This window comes from Nomia melanderi, chromosome 5 (genome assembly GCF_051020985.1).
Source record: "Nomia melanderi isolate GNS246 chromosome 5, iyNomMela1, whole genome shotgun sequence".
Classification (NCBI taxonomy): Eukaryota; Metazoa; Arthropoda; class Insecta; order Hymenoptera; family Halictidae; genus Nomia; species Nomia melanderi.
In genome coordinates this window covers 1,170,377-1,192,908 of record NC_135003.1, presented here as the reverse complement: position 1 = coordinate 1,192,908, position 22,532 = coordinate 1,170,377, and the positions used below count along the sequence as shown (strand labels likewise).

The window sequence follows — 22,532 nt, the reverse complement described above, 5'->3', positions numbered from 1 at the left end:
AAAATAATCATTTTTCATTTTTTCTGTAGTTTGTAACGAAATAATTCGACTTTTATCAAGTTTTTACTGGATTCATATTAAATTCTTAAACATTACACTACAAATGCCTAGTGTAAATAATTTGGCACACCCCTGTAAATTCTTTGTAATCATGTAATCCGGAAATATCTAAATTTACATAAAATTCCGCAGTCTGGTTATTCTTATATAAAAGAAGATTGAAATCTGTACCATAATTTTCGTGGAGAGTGTTACAAGTAAAAATGCTTTTCGTGTTCAAGCGTCAAGATTTTGGAAGGATCTCTGGATATATGATCCGATATCGGTGTATTTGTAAATGAACATTGGAATGTGTACTGTACATAGGGTGCTGCAGTAAATATATAAATATACATATATGTATATACACGTATATAGATATATGTATACGTATATCGAAATACAGTAGCGGAAACACGCGTTGGACACACTCTAAAAGACACGAATGAGTCACGAAAATGGATGCACGAATCATATTATATAAAATTGTCCTCCTCGTTAATATCAATAACTCGTATTTACAAATTTGTCTCCTCTTCGCCTAACGGATCTAAAGTTCGGCCAATATCGTCATTTTGGTCGATGAGCCGCCTACTAATAATTACATTACGTGCGAAGAACTTGACCGGAAGATAAAGATAAGTTGCCAATGCCTTCAAAATTTCTGCGTCAGTCACTTCATGACCATTAACACGCGCAAGATACGTAGTGATATTTTCTTTCCTTCTTACTCTCACAACGAACGTTTTAACGTCTTCGCTGAAGAATAATCCTATCCACTTTTGCCTTACGATGGCAGTTTTTTTTTTTTTTTTTTGGAAAACATTAAATGCAGGCAATGTACTCTTGGTGTGCTGATGACGCCATAATTATTCATGGAAATGGCGGACACACTGAGATATCTTCCTTTCTAATTTAGTTTCAGTTTCACCAGCAACAAATTCAAAGTTACGTACAACTACAATTCTAATTACATCCCTAAAGCAATAATTTATTATTAAACTAAAGGAAGTCGAATATAATAAGCAAATACAAAGAAATTTTAATTATTATTTCTTATTTATAACCTAGAGCCTAAATAATAAACATAATTTTTATGTATCCACTTATTTTGAATTTAATTCGTTGATGGTGAAACCGAATAAATTGAATATATTCTACACGTAAACGCAATTAAATATCTGTCTATGTATCTCACGCCGCGATGCAAACGAACGAAAAAAGAAAAATGCCAAACAGCGACAACACAAAGGCATGACGAATTTGTAACTCCTTTAGCCGGCATTTCAATTTTCCAAATGATGTTTCCTTTCGAGTCTAGGAAGCAAATACGGTCACGCTTACAAGAAAATTGCCACTAGAATTCGGAAAATATTAGACTCGCAAGGACTTACACTCGAGGTAACATTTAATCCTTCGCATTACTGTTGCATGCGTATTATATTATATTTAATCGTGAAAACATTCTCCCCGAGAACTTATCGCTTGTAAACTCACTTTCTCGAAAGGATTAAAATGTCCTGAGGAAGTAGTTCACGGTATTGCTTAACTTATTCCATAAAAATTATGAAAAAGGGAAGGAAGTTAACGGGCATTAATATTTTTGGCCATGTTAAAATACATTTACATATAGATACATATATATCATATATATATACATTACACATATAATATATACGAGATATATGATACATATATTTTTTTATAATAGCGCAATTGATTTATTTCTACAATTAATATTAAATTCAGGTTTACCATACTCCTCATTTGGCAAAACAAAGCAGTGGGACGTGTGTCTTCGGCAACGGGATACACGGAATACGATAATACGTTGTCGACAGTAAAAAAAAAAGAAAGTCAAGGAAATCGATTTGAAAACATCATTATAAAAAAAGGGAAAAAAGCTCAACGAAATGCCGACATTGCAAATCACAAGTTTTCATGGTATATCGAATCTATTCCTACGGAACTGCCGGCTCTCGGAGTTCTCACGCGTCGTACTCGTTTTGCGACGATGCACGTGATAGTACCGCAAGCTAACACCGAGACGAACAACAAGAAAAACTCCAGGTGTACTGGATTGCTCCCTCGGTGATCGACTTGACCAAACAAATACCCATGACTTCGTGACATTACAAACCAACGATATGCGAAATATCGATGTTCGAGAACGAAATGCGTTACATAAGAGAAACGGTCATTAAAAATGAGCTTCACTTTCCGTTTTTTTCCTCTTCTCTGTGATGCTTCCTTGAACAAGAAGACTACGCAAGTTGATCACGAAAGAAAGAAAGATCTCCTTTCTAATATTCTTCCTTTTCCTTTCTCCTTTTCTTTCTCTCTCACTTTCTCTCTCACTCTTTCTTTCTCTATCTCTCTCTCTTTCTTTCTTTTTCACTTTCTCTCTCTCTCTCTCTTTCTCTCTCTCTTTCTCTTTTTCTTTCACCCCCACTTTCTCTTTTTCTTTCTTTCTTTCCTTCTCTCTCTACCGTCGAGGATCATTTCGAAATAACAAAGGATTTTACAATAATAATGATTTTTGAAAGCTTTTCGAGTACACACATTGTTTCTCGATTCTGCATTAGTTTTTATGGTAATTATTTAGTTTAGGGTGTTTCCCATCGATTTCGCTGATTTTTGATACATTGTCGGAAACGTAATTCTAAGTAACTTTATCCTATATGTTTATATGTGCACGTCCGAGCCAGCATGTCGTCGGCCTGAGGCGACTGCTTTTCTACCGCTTCTATAAACATATCGCAGTGGACCAGAGTCCATAGGATAAAACCGGTGAACCAATTGAAACAAAAACCGTGGCGGTAAGACCAATTTTCGCAAAATCGACGTACATTGTAAAAATAGAATCTTTTACTTTACAATTGCCTAAAAATTGCCGGATTTAGACTGGAAGGATTGTTAACAATTATAAAGTAAAAGAGTCCCCCCCTAAGGAAACTACCCGAACCAATACCAATACCAATTGCTATTATTTTTATTAAAGGAGAAAGTTGTTCAGAGCAACAATTTTTACAAGATATGTTAATATTATGAAGATTGGTATTACCACTGTAGTTTCTATTTCAAATAGTTCAGTCGTCGAAGAAAAGTTTATGGGAGTTGAATGGGAAAAGCTATGTAGCTTTTGTCACCATAAAAGAAGAAATGCTGGGTACTTAAATATGGTGGAGAACCTCTTACGTTTCGTAAAAGGTTTCCTCATTTTTCTTGATTGTAAGTCAAAGATGATCAGTCCTTCCAAAATGGTGGTCGGAATTACTTGCTGTGAAATTTATGTGTCGCTAAAGCGTCAGCATAATTCAAATTAGTGTATATATTTAAGTATTTAACACAAAATTTAGAACGCGTATAAAATGAAATTACACGAATTTTTAGACATTTGTGAGAATTATGACAATTTAACCGAATTTTTAATAAAGCGTAAAGTAATTTATAAGAAACTGTAAGAAGTGGAATAATTATATGTAATAAGATATTGTATATAACAAATGTATACAAAAAACGCGTAAAAACACGATGCAGATTTAAAATTACTACATTAAAAGGAACGTGATTTGAATGTGCACGTTTACCGATTCAAACAATATGTTGTTTTATTGTACATTATATCATGCTTGGGCCCCCTAATCGGCAGCGCAGATTACTACAGCGGAGAGAGTTGTGTTACTTGTGAATGTTTAGCCAAAAGGATTTATACATATATAGGAAAAAGTTGGTTAGAATTCCGTCAACATATCCAAAAATCAGCGAAATCGGTAGGCAACACCCTAAACTAAGTAACTACCGTTTTTATTTCCCCTTTGTCTCCCTTTTCTCCCGTTTTTCCTTTTAAAACGTGTTTTTACTTCTTTTTTTTTCTTTGAACAATCGACACACACACTTTGCGCAATTATACACCTCTACCAAACGCTAATTTATTTACGAACAAATAGAAACATCGAAAAGGCCAACCCATGGGATGTGTGAACATAGCGATTTATCGCCGGGAACGTCGAGCAATGAAGTCGAAGGATAATCCGCACCTTTAAATTATGCTTTACGGTTAGCTTGTGTTTCTCATGACGCTTTTCGCGATCCACAACAATGGTTCTGAGCCGTCAAACAATCATGCGGCACACGCGTAACACGATAGACAGTAGTGAGAAAAATGCAGTCCGAGCTATGGAACTGCGCAACAACAAGAAACGCAGCACTGCCACCAGAATCCCCATTTGAACGACTTTCTGAATCCAATATAACCTGAAACAGAAAAATCAGTAACGAATTACATATAATAAAATTACATTCTTCAGAAATGTACGAAAATCTATAAAAATTCCCAACTGCATCTTGACATTGAATTCTTTGAAAAGAACTGAAACTTGTTGGCAGTGTAATGTGAATTACATTGTAGCCTGATTAAAATAAGTAATCTTGTAATCAGATACAAACGAACGGGCTAACTTGGCAGTATCTATTTCTTTTGTAATAAGTAAATTTCTAACATTTATATTTTTTTCGCTAAATCATCTCCTCTTCTGAAACTCGTATACGATGAAAATTCTATTATGAGTCAAGATGGCTGTCCATCATCTTAGGGTTACACCAAACGTCGCATAACCAGCAATTGTTCCAAATCACCTAAATCATAAATGCTAATGCGAATATTAGTATACGATGTGACAATGTAACAGAATCTAACCCAGATTTAATCCGGAACACTTGAATCTTCATATTTCGATCTACATTCGTGAAGAATCAATAGAACGTTTCGCAATATTTCCTCGTTTACAACTTCTTCCCAATGCTCATGTATAAAAATTTACGAGTCTTTCGAAGATGAATCCGTGATTCGAAGCGACTATTACATAAACTTTCCCGAAGCTGAAAACTTTCCGGAATACTTACTTTCTAACGTGTGAACGAGCAGCTGGTAGCGTGTCCGGGTTCTCCTTCAGAATAAAATGCCGTATTCCAAGTATATAATGTTCCAAATACGACGGCCAGTCAATTTCCCGTACGTCGAACATGAAGGTCTGCCGATCTTCCGGGCTGAGCTGTTCGCCTAACAGTCGAACATTGTCATCGGAGAAGTTCCATTCATTCGTGCTAAAATACTCCAGGCATTGCGTCGCTTTATGGAGTTTCGTTTGTATGCCGACCATGATACTGGGCTTGCCCTTTAGCCGCAGAACAAAATCTAAAATGTGTGCTGGCAGCATGTGCTGGAAGAGCCTGCATAAACTGTTCATTACAGTGGAAGTGCGGCATTGGCCACCCGGATACCAGATTACGTCGTTCGGTGGATGCATCCGCGTATACTTGAATATCAAATCAACGAACTTTTTCCAAGTGATCGGGTTCTGTCGGCCTGTACAACAATTGTAAACCGGGATCGTTTTCGTGCGATTCGTCGCAGTCCTCCATGCCGCGCAAATCATTAGATTGATCACTATGTCGACTGGCACCAAGTCTGCTATCTTGTCCTCGTAACACAGCATAGTCCTGCAACCATGTGCGTGTGAATATTAGCCCTTCGCTCTATGACTTTCTTCGCAAACGCGTTCGCCAGAATTACTTTGTCATTAACAATTTACTAAGAACACAGAAGAATTCCGTGTTCACGTATATTCACGTTTACTTCAACAAGTTGGTCGGCCGATCGACGCTCATTAAACTACGCATACGATCAAAGTAATTTTTTCCTAACGAAACAGAAACTGAAAAGTCAAGATTGTTCAGAGATTGCTCTCTTAATTTTCTGGTATCTTATAGATCCCAGAAAATTCGATTTCTTCGATATGTCACTGAGAGAATTAAGTTTTACATTTATGTGAAAAATTATGTTACTCAAGTTTAGGTGACATGGCGATCAAAGTGTTAAAACATAACAAGTGATGTTGGTCGAATGGATGAAAAAAGTATCAACGAGTTTCCGAGGAATACGTTTTAGAAAGTATCTAGAAAACTTAACGCACTGAGTGCCTTGCAAAATTCATGTAATTTTCCATTCCTATTAGTAAGACGAATGAATAACATATAATAGTATAATTAGTTAGTGAATAATAATAACAGTGTATATGTACACATTAAAAAAAAGAATGGCAGAAAAGACACTGTTTTTATGAAAAAATGTCGACTGTTCTAAAGATTGATGTAAAAATGTTTGTTTGAGGAAGGGTTAACACGTGCATGCTTCAGTTCATCGTACCTAAAGAAACCTTTGCCAGCAGCGGCAATAATTCCGGTTGGACCGTTCCAGTTGTCCACCCAACCAGCTACCGGTTCCTTCAGCGAGGACAACACGATCGAAGGTCTGACGATCGTAACCGGCAAATAACCGGTCTCCGACTGTAACATCCTCTCGGTCAGGGCTTTGGTGAACGTGTATGTGTTCGGCCGCCTGCCGATCAAAGTCGGCGTAATGTCGTCCACCATTCTGGCATCCATGACCTTCGTCAAGGCAATTACATGCTCGGGTTCGGCTGAGAGCGGATAAATCTCCTCGGCGACGTCTGTGCGGTCGCAATTGCAGTACGCTGTTGACACGTGGACCAAAGCCTGAAAAATAATAATTAATCCATCAAAATTTCTCTTCGATCACTGTATGAATGAAACAAATGGATTCAATTGCCGGGGAAAATTTCCCTTTGGGACGATTGTGTCAACGTTAATGCATTGTTTGTAGGTGTTTCAGTGACAACTTGAAATTGTTTGAATTGGTCGATAATCAATGGTATTGACTTCCATTGAAAATGTTTGCGAGTGTATAAAAAGCTAAACAGCATTATAGAAAAATTGAATGACGATTTGACAACTGAATGAAATATTTACTGATCAATTGAATGCCAGGCATTTGTTAATGAGTGTCGAAGTACGTTCGACCAACAGTGTCGAAGACAGATGTTATCAAAAACTGAACATCCACGAATAAAAGAATCTAGCAAAGAATGAAAATACTATATAATAATGTGTAATTTGTGAATGGCTGTTAAGATTGGGAACATAAAATGTTTTGTTGCGTCAAAGGAAACGGCGAGATGTGAAGTATAAGGGAAGAAATTTTACTTCTAAATTATCCATCCGATGACACAGGTTTAAGAGCTGTTTTGTGCCGACCATGTTGATAGTGACGGACAGCTTGAGTGCCTCGTCGAATTTTACTGTGGCAGCGGAGTGGAAGACGATAGATACGTATCGTATCAGCATATTCTGATCGGCTTCCGAGATTCCTAATTCGTGTTCTGTTATGTCCCCGGCCACAGGAATCACTTTTGAAAGCTCGTGGGGACGGTACCGTCGCAATTTGTCGAACAGCTAACAAAATCAGAATACATTCACATTACAATACTGTCATATTATCATACAACAATCATTACGTATCATTCTCTTTTCACTTTCATCATTTACAAATTACTGAAATATTACGTTCTCTACGACTTTTATCTGAAACACGTGTTGTCAACTCAGTACTTGAAAAGAGCTTAACCCTTTGCACTCGGAAGGCGATTCTCAGTCACCGTTTGATTTGACGCGGTAAAGCTATAAAATCTGATATTTAATGTTGAACTTTGTATAATGCCTTGATACGTGAAATATTGGAATAAAATAACTTTGTTCCTCAATGTACTTGTGATTTCCCTTCAAGTTTCAAGGAATGTCATCTTCGCCTCGTCAAATAATGTTAAATATTTCTAGTGAGAAATTTCCGAGTGCAAAGGGTTAATAATTTTCTATAAGTAATAACTTTAAAAGAAATTGTTACGTCCTGTTCCTCAAAAGACTTGTTGGTTAATTACCAATTAAATGAAAAAATCGGTTTCCATTTTTTAAGCTGGTTTATAATCGAACAAATAAGTAAATGGCATTACCGGTGCATTCAGCAGTTCCCGCAGCCTCTGCTGAACTTCTTGACCCTTCTTGGGTCTCATCAACACATAAATGTTTTTAATGCCCGGACAAGATCTAAGCAATTTCTCGACGAGCACCTTGCCCATGAAACCAGTGGCGCCCGTGATAAAGATGGATCTGTCCCTGTAGAAGTCCTTTACGGACGTGTGTTGGGTGGCGGTCATTGTGCTCATTTTGCCGGTCTGTTGTCGCGAAACGAAATAATCCTTAATTAATTTCCTTTATACAAAGGGAAGGCTCCAGAAAAACCTTCCGCGTGCCGACAAGAGAATGCTGCTTTCCACTGTATCTATCTTCCCCCGCGGAAGCTCTTTTTTTTTTGTTCAAGATCAAAGAATAGCCAACTTCCGGTTATTCTGTGCTTCTTCTTCGGCTGTTTCTTTGGTCTCGATACAATCTGTCTTCTGACTTTTCTCTTTCCTCGATACTTCGTGTATCTCTCTTATCCGTTTGCTACGGATTTCCTTGAATTTTCGACTTCCTTTCTGGTCGAACTGTACAGTGAAAGGAACTCTCGCTCACAGATAAGGGAACAGATTTTTCGAAAGACGCAACGAAAACTGGCACAAGTTCACGCCGTTCCGGGGTTTTCCAAGCAGGCTGCGAATGGATTTAATTTCTACTGGAATCATTTCGTGCCTCCTGCGACCACAGTTCTTACTCAGCTGAAAACAGAGAAAGAAAGATGGGAATTAGCGCTTGTAGACGAGTTCTCGTGCTTATCTCGCGACGTTCAAGCGGGATTCTGATTCTCCTCTCCCACGAGTCGACCACATTTTCTTTTTCTTATGTTTTTTTTCGTACAGACTAGACCGCGAATGCTGATACTGGTTTAGAGTTTTATCGAACGATCTGCAGAAAAGGAAATTCGAATAAATTCGTCCCATCGAACGGGAAATAGAAATTTTACTGAACTTTATTCTGAAATCATTACATTTGGAATTAGGTAATGAGTCTGAGCTAGAGTGACTTGTTATTGTTGGTGATACATTGCGGATCTTTAGGCGTTTATGGTGTCTGCAAATTTGTGTGTGTAAAATAGGAAATACTGTGTATTTTAAGGAGAATTAATATTTTAATTTATTATTAGAAATACTTTTCTAGTCGACGAAAGCAAATTTTTCTTTATTTTGATTTTTATGGTATAACTTTTACTGTTTAATTGTTATCACTTTTATGAAATCTCACTATGAATTGACTATACATTTGCGAAACCTGATATATGCTGTTAAATAAAGTGAGGTGCTATAAAATGCAAATCATTACATCTTTGAAATAATGAAACAACTTTCTGTTAGAGTTTCATCTTTTCTACTTTTATTCGATAATAAATTGTTTGCATGAGCACCCTCATATCAGTCCGGTTACCATTCAACTGAAAAGTATGAATGAAACACTGTAGTAACGGAACGGTACTACCACGTCTGAATTTTGAATGTTTATACAACATTTAAATTGTATAAAATTTATACAGGTTCGATATAAAATACAAACTAATTTCCAATGAAGAGATTCAGTATATTTGAACACAATTTATGAAATGTTATGGCAATAATCATTTATTTATGTTTTGCACAACGAAACGTGTTATTTTATGATTATTTTCCTAAAATTTGTTTACACACATTTAAAAAACAACAACTGAAAAACTTGTTTGAACTGCTGGACGTAATTATACTTGGAGTGGTCGGTGTTGAGCACAGTAAATATATTATTTAAAAGAAAAAAGGTATGTTACCCACAGCAGTATAATGTGGTTCACGTTTGTCAAAAACAAAAGGCCTCAATAAAAAATCTCATAAAATTGAAATTTCATATAAAATAAAAATGTTAAATAAAACTTTCTGACTTCAATTCACGAAGATTATAGGAAAACAAGGATTTACTTCCTCTATTAATGATTTTATTACGGTAATATTAAATTATACGTGACACCGAATTTAATTATACTTTTCATTTTATTGCGGTTCTTATACTCATGTTTGGTACAAACGTACGTAAGTCTGTTTTCCTTGAGATATCTAAGATTCGACAATATTAATAAAGTCCATTGAGTTAACTAATAACTCTAATATATTTTTATCGGTAAACTTACAAATGGTCTCACGGAATTTTCACAACAAAAACTTATGCAACGTTATTTGTCAACAAATTTTCAATCGTTGGCAGTGCGTAGACACTTCGAAACATAAACTGTAAATTGTTTACAAATGAAAAGTTTCCACCAAATTACACGTAAATCATTCAGCGTCAATCAAAAACAGGTTTTACATCACTTTCATAATACACAAAGGTGAACGTGTCAATAAACGCGAATCCATCCGAAATACATTTCAATTTTAATTGAATTCCCCTCGACGTTCACTAAGATACCGAATAATTCCACAATTTTCGAATAACAATAATCCTAATAAATTCTAATAAGACATTACAATTTTCGAACCCGTTGGAACATCTGAGTGGAACGTGTAAAGGGACACGTCAAGAGCGTCACGTCGTTCTTGAGAAAGCGACCCGCCCTTCCACCAAATTTCCAAGTAGAGAACATAGTTTCGCCGAAGATACCGTTGATATCATCTCACATGACGAACCGCGAGGATAATTCCCATGGGAAAATGTGCGAATTAAATAAGGAAAAGCGAGAAACACTAGCAGATCGTTGGAGTTACGAATTTATCAGTCGGAATCGGCGACGACGCTGTTTTCGTCAGCGTGCGGACACGTTTCGCGCGAAAAAAACTGGGGAACATTATCAACCGGCATCCTTATCTCGCGGCGCGCGTACGTTCCACTCGATAGAACATTTTCTAAATCATAATATCGCGCGAGTGGGAGCGGTTTAATGTTGCTCACGCGGTTCCCGACGATCCCGCGGAAAGAGGCACGCCGCGGGAAACGGTGAGTAGTTTTCAAATTATTTCCAGATCGAAAAACTGGCACCGATAAAATTCTACAACATTTAGACATTTCGTTCGTTTCAGTTTTAATTGGTCGAAGATTTCTACATTTTCAACGTTCTGACGTAAAGTGCTTTTCTTCGTACGTATTAACGTTTTCCTTGAAGTACTCGAGCTAACATTGTAAATAACAGGTGAGCAATGTCATTTCTCGATACTGATTTTCAGTGAAAAATGTTTGAACGGCAATTATCAGTGACTATTTAACGTTTTACGTCTATTCTAGTAACTACAGTTGTTTTCAATTACCGACCTGTCATTAGCATTTCAAATTTGAATTGTTAATGAGTATTTGTTTATTTTTTAATGGATCTTACTGCAGCACGTTCAGTACTCTAGTAGTGAAATCAATTATAATCATTTTCTACAATTTCCTATTACCTTCAGATGTGAGTTAACAATGAATATAAAACTTTGTAATATTTTATAAGGAAAGAAATGGTTTGGAATCTTTCATATTACGAAAGGGGACACCATTTACGTCTGCAAGATCCATAGAATTGATCTATTTCAGAGGACCGAATATTTATGAATTTTCATTTAAGTATATCTGTAATTGGTTATATTATTTTCAATGACCACGCTGTTTTTATGGACACCTACTATTTTGTAAATTTAAGAGACATGCAACAAATGTTTCCAGTTACTATTAACGCATAGGATGATTTTAGAAGACAGCAGCCTTAGGAGGAATGTGGTTTTACCGATGTTTTCTTACGAAATAAGAAGAGCATCCATTACAAACTTTACTAGAACAATTTCATGGACGAGTGAATGCACCTTTACCAGCAATGGAATATTCAATCACCACAACGAGCATCGATACGTTAGGAGTGGAATTAATCAATTGCTATACGGTGGAGTTCTTAATAGATGCCTCATCGGATAGTATTTTTTTTCACTGACCTTATAACCCTTTATTGTTCACTGCTATACACGGTATACTAGTAATGACATATACAACCTATCTGCGATAGTTCGAAACATTTCCAATTTTTAATTACTCTACAGAAAAGAGTAACATATACAGTAAACAGTTTTAGAAATATTTTTTTTGTAGAACGAAAACAAATTCATTTTTAAAATCGACCTATGAGTCTGACACTTTGCAATCCTTAAGTTGTAGACTTAAACATTTTTTTATGAGAACAGAACACCCCCAACACTTAGAAGTCTCAATTTAAATATTTTCTTATTTCTTCTTCTTCCCTAAGAAAAAATAATATTGCATTATTCACCGCAGCATATTTTCCTTTTAGACCTATAAAGAACGCGTAAAGTTTGCCTCCTTTAGTTATCTTTATTTGTATTACACGTTACAAGGCAGAGCTGTTGTTTATGATGTATCTGCCTCCCTCCGTGCTCCTCTAAGAATTTTCTTTCACTATTTTCAACAGCTTCGAATATTCCTCATTTATGATCTCATATTTCAACTTCCTTTCGATTATAGCCCCTCCTACCCTTTTTACCCTTTTCCCTTTGCTACCAATTCTCGCGTTAAACTCTCTTGCAATCATGGCATTACCATCACTTTCACCTTGATCTGCTGCTTCCAATAAATAAGTAATCATTCTTATTTATTTTTATTACTTCATTTATCTATTCAGTTGTAATATGAATATCTTCGGTTATAACTTAATATCAATATAGTTTTTATGTATTGTATAAAAGGTACATTCTTTTTCTTTTTCATTGATTCTATCAGTTGATGAACACTTGCTTTTGCAGTTATCGCGTATTTTACGAGCAGCCTAATAATTTGTAGAATCAAATGATTCGAGAAAGCAAACATGTAAAGAAAGTCTAAAAATATTTCATTAAAAATACTGGAAAATATGTAATTCAATACTTTGATGTTATTATGATTTTTGATAACACATAGAATTATTGTGAGTAAGCAAAAATATACGAAACAGAACATAAAATCTTAAAATATTCAGCAAGTGAAGTTAACCCCCTGTCACACAATGACGAGTGAGACTCTCAATGAAGATTTCTAAAATAATTTAATAAAAATCTATTTAGAAGAGAAAAACTATTTTGCTATTATCAATTAACGCTTACGTCCGTCCATCACAACTGTGCAAACTTTCAAAATAAACCGTACAAAATTGAATAAACCCATTCCCCTAATTCTTCTTCATCATTTTTCATTTGGCAGATTTATTGTTTAGCGGAAATAGCATTCCCGGTCGCTTGAAGGTGTACAAATTATTTTCGAAGTGCATTTGCACTTGCAGTAGAATCGAAAATTTATTTGTGTTTCTTCCAAACTGTCGATAGTATAATATAATGTTACACGAGCTTAGTAGCGAAAGTAAATAATACGCCAAGGGGTTAACCGTTTCAGCGAGTGATTGGGTCAATGAATTAAAAAACATGTCTGGGTTAGTCAGTGCGGTCCGTGAACGGGTCGTGTATGTATCGACATAAAAGTCGTCGTGAATTTATGCGACGGCCTGATATATCGTCGACGGAAATCAAGCGTCAGCGACGCGGCGAAGAGAAGAACACTCTTCCTCGTCGTTTGTGCAGCTTCTTCGCATTACCCTGTCGCGCTTTTGCTCACCGAAGGTTCTTCGAGCATAATCGGTTAACGTAAGTGCTCCTAATTCGCATAATCGAAGCGACCAATGTCAGAGGAGCGCAATCTCGCCTCGTTTCGAGGATATCAGACGCAACCTCCGCTCGCCTAACAAGGAACGGGCTCATTAACATCGAGTTCGCATCGATCAGGCCGTTTCCACGACGAAAATCGGGAATGAAGGGGGAGGGGGAAGCTAACGAAATCCACTCGAACCGTGGAACGTCTAGCGATGCAATTAATATTTCAGTGGCTCCGTTCGGTGCGACGATCGCCGGGACAATCGCGAAATCACCGATTACGTACACATACATGGCCCCACAATCGCGACAAACCGACTGATGGATTTTTACTTAACCCATCGGCGAACAATTGCGCGCGAGGCTTGTGGATTTCTCGTCGAGCACTTTCCAACTGGGATTTTATAAATAAAAATAGTGTTTAAGGAAGGATCTTGACCGACTTCGATTGTAATGAACGGACTGCGGAATTTCATGAGAATCCACGTTTTTTGATATTGATGTTAGTAAAAATATATTATTATTGTCAACATCATATGAGTCTCTGTATCATAATCATGTACAGAATAGTAATAAGTAGATTGTGGATTTTTATGCATTTATGGGAAATTTGGGAATGCAAAATTTTGATAGAATCCCCACGATTTTAACAAGTAATGAAAGTCTATGAAGCGTAGTGTCTGTTTATGACGTTTACCTGGAAAAACAATTTTCTATCGTAATTCTGATTTTTCAATTGTATTCTTAAACGTTTATATTTTGCATAAAGTTCCATAATCGAATATCATATAATAATATTCCTAGCTGAAGAACTGTTCTTTACGAAAATAGTTTCTTCAGAAATGAGTTTTCAGACGGAGCAATTTTATCCTATATCTTTTATGTACTTTGTCATACAAAATAATCATTTCCTGCATATTATACTAACTATCTGTTATATTTGTGTCATTCTGTGTGTTATGCATATAAAATACAATGTCCGTTCGTTTCTTGTGAGCTTGTGAACTTCTAAACCCTTTAACTGATCTGGGCCAAGTTTTGCATAGCGGTTCTATAGGATTTCTGTGGAAAATATAGGCTAGCATGAAACCCGAACGCTGCTTTCCCTCTTCTTACCCTTAATTTCGCTTTAAAATCTTAAAACCTTGTGACAATTAAAGATTCACACTATATGATTTATAATTATTAAATTAGCTAAAATATCTTGTCTATCTAAAGGAAATTTGAAGACAAATAACTTCACTTCATTGAATGTAACCACATTGAACTATGTATCGTCCATTTTGTTTCAGTCAATAGTATATATTGTACATACGTATAGATTTATTTTTAAATATTTATTTTCGAGATTTTTATAGAATTCTTGACAGACAGTGAATAAATCTTATGTAACATTTTTATGTTCCAGTTATGATTTGATAACGAACAAAAGATAATTTGATTGAAATCTAAAATAAGTTTATTATACCTGCCATTAAACGTAATCAACATTTACAAGTATTATTGTAATCTATAGATAAACGTTTAAAAAGAATATACTTTTTTTGTACCATTTATTCTTTTTTTTATCGGACGCGATAACATTTTTCGACTGGTAATAGTATTGTCAACGGTACAAACTACTAATTATCGAGTTTACGTAACGCGGCTATTTTTTCCCTAAAAATATCCACCGGAATACGTCACAAATAGTCTACACGTCTCACTATTCAGGGGACAACAATTTACAGGAATTCAGCTTCTTTTATCTCTCACTAATGGACTTCGAATGTTTGCATGAATATACATTTCGTAATACAATACATAATAGAGAATTTTTATAATTTTCTTACTGAACTTTACTGTATTCTATTGTTTGCTTGTTATTATTTGTGACAATAATTAATTACTATTATTTATTATAACTCTATAATACGTAAACAATACTCAGAAACCTTAAAAGCGAAATTAAAAGTTTACATTTTTGATAAAAAAAAAATATATATATGATCAAATATTACCTTTTATTTACTTTTGGACTAGCGTGTTCAATTGATTGTAGGCTATTTTACACAGTATCAATTTCTGTTCCCCTGTTCGAGTGTTTCTGGTTACATTTTCCATTAAAAGACATGAATACAACCGTGAACCGAAAATTCCTGGTACGATAAAATTCTGAGTAGGCTTTATTTTATCGCAAACTTTGGATATCATCCGGCATAATTACTCACAGAATCACGTCTAACGAGTACGTTATCAATTTCAGCCGGGAGTTATGAGAAATATGACGTAACTTGTGTAAATTTAGAGTATGGAGACACGACACGTCGATTCCATGCTGATTTCAGAAAACGATAAAGACACAGGTGTTGATCATCGAACTGTGGACTGTGTCCAATTGTAAAAATAATGCTATACATTCAATTTAAACAAAAATTGCGAAATAATAGATGTATAAATAAGAAATCGAACTATGTACCTATTTATTAAAAGTAATTTTGTCAACGTTGGCGAAGTAATGGCACGGAAGATTCTGTTTGCGATAAAAGTATGAAGAAAATTTTGCATAAATTAGTATAAAACAATTATAGTAAGTTTTTGATATATCTACAATGCAGGCATAGTAAGCAATACACGCTCTAACACTCAAATAATTACTGTACAAACTAATCTGTTTTTAGTGACAATTATATATAACATTTTGTACAATTTAATACAAAATAGTTACAATTGGCTTACGTTTTAATGAATTTATAGCAAAGTGATCGTGTGCAAATCATTTTCTGCCAAATAGTAAGCTGTTCGCCGTCAAAGACTGAAATAATCTTGGCAGTAGACTTTAGCTAGCAACTTTTACTTCGACCTATTCAAGGCGAGGCAGTTTAGAAAATAGAGAAACGTCTAAGATACATTTTCGCAAGAGCGATACGCTTCGAGATCCGTAAAAAGCACCTACGGAAATTTTTCTGTGACTAATTGGAATGCTTATTTTCCTAGATTCTATCATAGGCAAATTGAATTGGAAGCAAAAACCGCATATTACAATTCTGAGAATTTAGTCGCGATTTGCTATAAATGCACATAACCGTGATTAACAGGAAATCGTTCCTGATTAGTTTAAGCTTAGCACATCTAGCACATTGCCCCGTGAAATTAATGATAAAAAGGTCATTTAAATAGGAATAAACTTGTTACAACTCTATAATGGATACGCTTATATAGCCAACAAAAGAATGATCACTTTGTCTAAATGTATAACCAATTTCCAGTGACTTCCTTTAATGAAAGTAGCAGAACGGCAACAAAATTCTAATTCTTTGCTGTAGACAATTCGTTCTGCAATTAATTTGATTGATTAGTACCGATTATTCCACTTCACCTTATTGATTATTGACATTCCATAAATGCTGATACTAAAATCATTTAGCAAATGCAACGTATTTTAATATTTCATATAATTTGATTATTATACACAGAGAGCAACTTATAATTATACAAATAATTATTTTGTTCTCATTATCCCAAACGATCAACGTTTTAACAGTATTATACACATTCGATGTACAATGATGCCCGCTTAAATTTCACAAAACTCAGATGTCAATGATGAAATTCTCGCGTGCAGGGTTGAGCAGCACGCAGCATTGACGCAGCACGTTGAACACCGACGGTTGAGACCCGATACTTCAACATTATACCGGAGCTAAAGAAAATGAACATACATGAGAGAAAATTTAATTTTCAGTCATTTTCATCTTACTTTCATAAATGTAATACCAATAGATTACTAAGGTTCTCTCGATTAAAATGAGTCCAAACACGACGCAAATTGGACTAGTTTTATTGATTCGAAGCATCCACATATTTAAATGTATTATTAGTATTAAACTGGTAAAATTAATCCGGCTTGCGTCTTGTTTGGGCTCGTTTTAATCGGACGAATCTCAATTATCCATTGTTGCTACAATTATAAAAATAGCATTAAAATCATGGAAAATGAAATTTTCTTCATGTTTACTTCTCACAATCACGGCATCCTATTGATGTGAATCTATTTCCTCTCTTTTCATTGTATTTATTCTCTATCCCTGCCTACTGAGATGAGACTTCGTTGAGCTCGTGGGACTGACTGATCGGAGAAGAGTGAGTCTTGGAAATTTAACTGTATGGATTTTGGTGAAATTTAAGCGGGCATCACTATATACAAAGTAAGATAGATGAAGTTCTAAAAAAAAAAAAAAACTATATTCACCTTCAATAAATAAGGAAGACAAAAACTGAACGAAAAACGTGTACCTATCTACGATCAGCAAATATGGCGTTTTTATGGCGTGTTTTTATGGGTCGTTGCGTAGCATTATCCTTGCAACGCGAAAAGAAGATTGTTACAGATGTTCGACCTGGGTTCAATGGTGACTCGTGCCATAGTAGGATGAAGATTATAATGATCAAAGAAATTGCTTCCGAGCAAGGCCACACAGGGGATTCCCCGTATCCGATAGAACGAACGTATAAAGAGACCGAGTTGCCTGTACCCTCTATCATCCTCTTCACCCTTAAACAGCGTTTCCCGATTCCCTCGAATCCCTGAACCTAATTGCTCACTTGCTTTTTGTCCGCCATTTTAGACCCCACTCGAGGTAATTGCATTATTAACGGTATTTAGCGAGCGACTCGAAAGAAGTTCGCCCTCTCCTCCTCCAGGAACAATGGAGTCGGACACACGGACGAGAGAAGGTAAAATTCTTTAGGGAATCCCGATGAGAATAATTTAGGGATTTTCGTTTCTTCGTCCACGTAGAAAATGAACCACTGTGCCGTATTTTGAATATGACGTAACATACAACAATTATTTTCAAGAAATATAACTTTGTATAATTCTTCGGTGAGATTTTGGGGGTGGTTATTCGAAGGAATTGAAACTGTAAGTGTTAAGGTGCAGCACGAATTAAATAGAAGGATATCTTTAGATGAAAATTATACGATAATGGAAATAAGTAAACTTTAATGAATAACGGGAATAAATAAAATTTTGTGTAATGAATTAATAATAGTTTTACGCGTATTAATCAGTTAGCTGTTTTTGAACGAGTATACTCGTTATAACACAAAATCTTGTCATTTCTTCACGACGAGTGTACTCGTCGAAAATGGCTAATTGATTAATAGACAGAAAGTTGACTGACATTTTTATCGAGTTCCTTTGAGAACCTTCAAACCTTCAAAATACTCCGAATTTTGAGATTGCTGAAGCTCTTTTATATGATAACAGAACAGAGCAAACAAGAAGAAAGATAAACACTATTCGATTGATCCGTTTCCATTTACTTCGATAACGGCCAAGTCCAATACGACCGTGATTCTCATTTCTCTTTCATGGAATGCTAAATCATAGTTCATTTACAAAATGAAAAAAGAAACAAGAATGACAATGACTGAATTTTTTAAGTTAAATAGAAAGCAAAAGTTTTATCATTTGAAAATGTAGAGTAAAGAAAAATATACAAATATTGTATACAGTCGAGAGAAAGAAACAGTCTCATGACAGATGAACAAATTAAGTACCAGACAGATGACAAAAACTAATAGAGCAAAACGGCGCAAATGTCGTCTTTCATATAAAAGTAGTAACACCAGATGTTGTTATAACGAAATGGGAACGAATTCATTACTCAACCTAATACTGGGTATTAAACTCTGTCGATCGCAGGTGTCCAACATTTCCTTCGATCATGACAGGGATATATTAAGGACAGTTAAGGCAGATATTCAAGGATGACGAGAGTTTAATAGTTTTTCAATGTTCGATAAGAAATTGTGACAACTGTTACTATTATTTTTAAACCAGCGGAATATAATACCATTGCTTTACAACAGAGTCCATTCACGAACACAGATGTCACAGTCAAATACAGCAGACTCGTGTTGCTTAATGTAAACACTTACACGCGTTTATCGAGCGCATCTTTCAAAGATGAGGTACATTACAGCTCAAATATATTTCTCTTGTATCAGTTTCAGTAAAAATCGACAACTCAATATGGAGTTCGTATTGATAACAGCAATTGTAACCTTAAAGATTCTGACAACTTCGTATGAATGGGAAAAGCTAATCTACGGGACAACACCTTTTTTCATGTTATTATGTACTGAGTTTTTTTAAAACTATGGATATAATTGAAAGAGAAGTGACGTTACATGAAAAAATTAGTTGAAATTGTATAATGAAATTGTATCGCTTAAATTCTCGCTTTTGAGAAAATTAAAATGATTAACTCTTTGTAATCTAGATCAATTTTATACGAAATGAAATTTCTATTCGCGTTTTGTTTTTATAAACAAAGGAGTCAAGTTGACTCAGCGTTCTGAGCTGGAATGTACATCTCATAAAACAATCTATACAGGGTTTCATCACTCGAGTCATCGCGTTATGCAAATTACTTCGCAAAGATTGAGCAATGGAGTATAATATACTTCGTTTTATGAAGTTCTGCTGCGTCCACTGCGTCCTACACATTTCTCTGGCAGAACTTAATTGAAGTTTATTAAATTTTTGTATATTTTCTACTTTGTATCATTTCCACCGCCTACCACAATTTACGTCGTTCAATTCACCTGGAATACAATGTAAATAAGTAAAATCGTTCATTAGTCTGATAGAAAAATATAGGTCACCCAATTAAAGTGTCACTGTTTATTTAACGCTGGATTTACGGAACCCGTCAAACTGACGAATATTACATTCTACAAACATTATTTAGTAGAAGTTGATGTCGATTTTGATCAATGCAATTATATCAATACGCATCCTAATTCCCCGTTTCCGAAGCTCTAATTTCCAAGATCTATACGAGCGAACACCTATCTTCCTGGAAACAATACAAGCTGTACAACAAATATCCGTAAATCTAGCGTTAACGCGTAACATAAATAAAATTTATCTTTAGGCATACACCATTTCTTAGTGTTTCCATTAATACGATTCAATCGGTTCAACTAAATTCTCAGTTAGCAATATAAGCTAGCCAGGAAAAGCATGAATATCCAAGAATATTTATAAACCCAAATAACATCCTTAGGCAACTGAACGTACAAAAAGAACATCACCCACTGCACACGACTGGAATCAAATCGAATGTCGAGTCTACCTCGACGATACAGGACTGCCAAGGGTTAACAATCCGTCGCTGATAAACTTGGGAAACACTAGAAGTGCAGAGGGAAAGAGAGCGAAAGATAGAGGGAGAGAGAGAGAAAGAGAGTGAAAGAAAGGGGGAGAGAAAGGGGGAGAGAAAGAGAGAGAGAGAGAGAGAAAAGCAGCACCGACGGGATTCTAGGTCAGCGTCCCGGCCTCGAAACGGTCACGAGAATCCGCGCCCGTTCCTCGGCCTCCACGGACGAAGGAACAAGGAAGAAAAGAGAGGAACGCCGGTCGACCCCGTTACATGAAAACCCGTTATGCGACGAACAACGACCGCGACCGACTGACTGACAGAAATCTTCTTTTCCTTTCCGTCTCCCCTCCGCTTCCAACCGAAACCGCGTCTTCCTTTTTTTCGGCGTCGCCCAACGTTGACCGCCCACACCTCTCACCCTCGCGCCCCACCCACTCATCCTGTCGGATTTTCTTTCCGTGATTAGAAGTTGTTCGACCCCCTTTCACTTTTTTCCCGATTTTTCTCTCGTCTACGAATGCACCAAGTTTCTTGTATCGCTGGTCATGGTGTAAATGAGGCTGGCTGTATCGTTGGTATTATTTTTTCATTGATTCCAGTCTTTCAGGTCACAGAAGACGATTTGGTTTATTTACTTATCCGGTAAGAATCTTCTCGTATGGATCACGGTAAAGTAATATAATGAGATTGGTTATGTTTATTGTAGCCTTTTGTAAGTTGTTTCGTGGAGTACCGACGTAGCAGTGACGGGTTTCAATTGAATACGACTGGTTTCTTGTTAATTGTAGATTTACCGGCAGAATCGAGTCGAAAATAAATTGTTTGAATTAGAATATGTTTATAATTGATTTTGACTTGTGGTTGTATGTTGTTGTTCGTTTTAATAGTATTCGATAGAATATACGAATGAGTGGAAAGGGTACGATAATTTAATCGATTCAATTGTCATTGATCGTTTAATTTTGTTCAACAACAGCAATGTCGACAGAATGATTTTAAATAAACTGATATACTTTTAGTTAGTAGTAACAGATTGTATGATCGATTTATAGAAAAAAAGGAGTGCTTTTCAAAATTTAACAAAAAAAATGCTGTACAAATAAATCCTTCCGAATGTTACGTTCGGACGAAGTGAAAGGTGTCAAATCGACATTTTTTTGGGACCAAGATGTACATAAAGAACAAAAAATCGAAAACCAATATGTTCGGTAACGTATTACGTTGGTAATAATTTCCTTTCCCATTCAGTGCCGTTCGATTTTATGCATGGTGGTCGATAAGTAGGAGATATTTACGGCGATGAGTTTATTTCTTGTGCGCGCATTAACGAAAGACAAGAATTTGACTAATTGATTAGAAACGGTGGCACATATCTTTTTTCTATTCCTTGCGTGGGAAACTCGAAAGGTACGTATTCATTACGCTGCGAAATCATTAATATCAAAATATCAAAACATGAAAATATGAAAATATGAAAATATGAAAATATCTAATTACTAAGTTATCAAGAACAATATTAAAGGTAATACTAAAATAAATACGATGTCCATTAACTTCAGAATTGGGACTGTTAATGATTATATTTTCTACAAAATGTATGCGGAAAATAACATAAATATTACTGTTAAAACACAAAGTATTTTCAGAGTTACAAATTTTCATCTCTTTCCAAGTTGATTTTTTCAAAAAATCAAGAACTCGGTGAACGCAAAGCCACCAGACACGCTTACCGAGTGTTAAAAATAAATTGAAACAAGAAAGTTAAAATGTCGTCGAACAATGTTATCAGCACACGCACCGATATTGCATAGAGTTTTCGTTCGCGGAGTAAAGTATCGATTCCCCCTAATCTGAAAATAAATCTGAAGCC

At 35.6% G+C, this 22,532-nt stretch overlaps 1 protein-coding gene and 1 non-coding gene across 10 annotated transcripts in view; one reads left to right on the top strand and one right to left on the bottom strand.

The window, feature by feature from the left end:
* Positions 1-22,532, top strand: part of LOC116424784 (Imitation SWI) — a 77,094-nt gene that overhangs the window by 36,162 nt on the left and 18,400 nt on the right. The window lies entirely within an intron of this gene.
* FAR1 (fatty acyl-CoA reductase 1) overlaps positions 2,339-22,532 on the bottom strand; it is a 97,064-nt gene continuing 76,870 nt past the window's right edge. For 6 of the 9 annotated variants that reach the window (XM_076367948.1, XM_076367949.1, XM_076367950.1 and 3 more), the window contains 5 exons: positions 7,908-8,612; positions 7,105-7,353; positions 6,248-6,597; positions 4,945-5,541; positions 2,339-4,296 (listed from right to left, as the gene is read on the bottom strand). In XM_076367948.1, the coding sequence (XP_076224063.1) occupies positions 4,155-4,296; positions 4,945-5,541; positions 6,248-6,597; positions 7,105-7,353; positions 7,908-8,120 (1,551 nt within the window). In that variant the 5' untranslated portion in view covers positions 8,121-8,612 and the 3' untranslated portion in view covers positions 2,339-4,154. Of the gene's footprint in view, positions 4,297-4,944; positions 5,542-6,247; positions 6,598-7,104; positions 7,354-7,907; positions 8,613-10,042; positions 10,311-10,379; positions 10,705-20,580; positions 20,641-22,532 lie in introns of those variants that run through there. The other 3 variants (XM_076367955.1, XM_076367953.1, XM_076367954.1) reach the window with 3 other exon arrangements.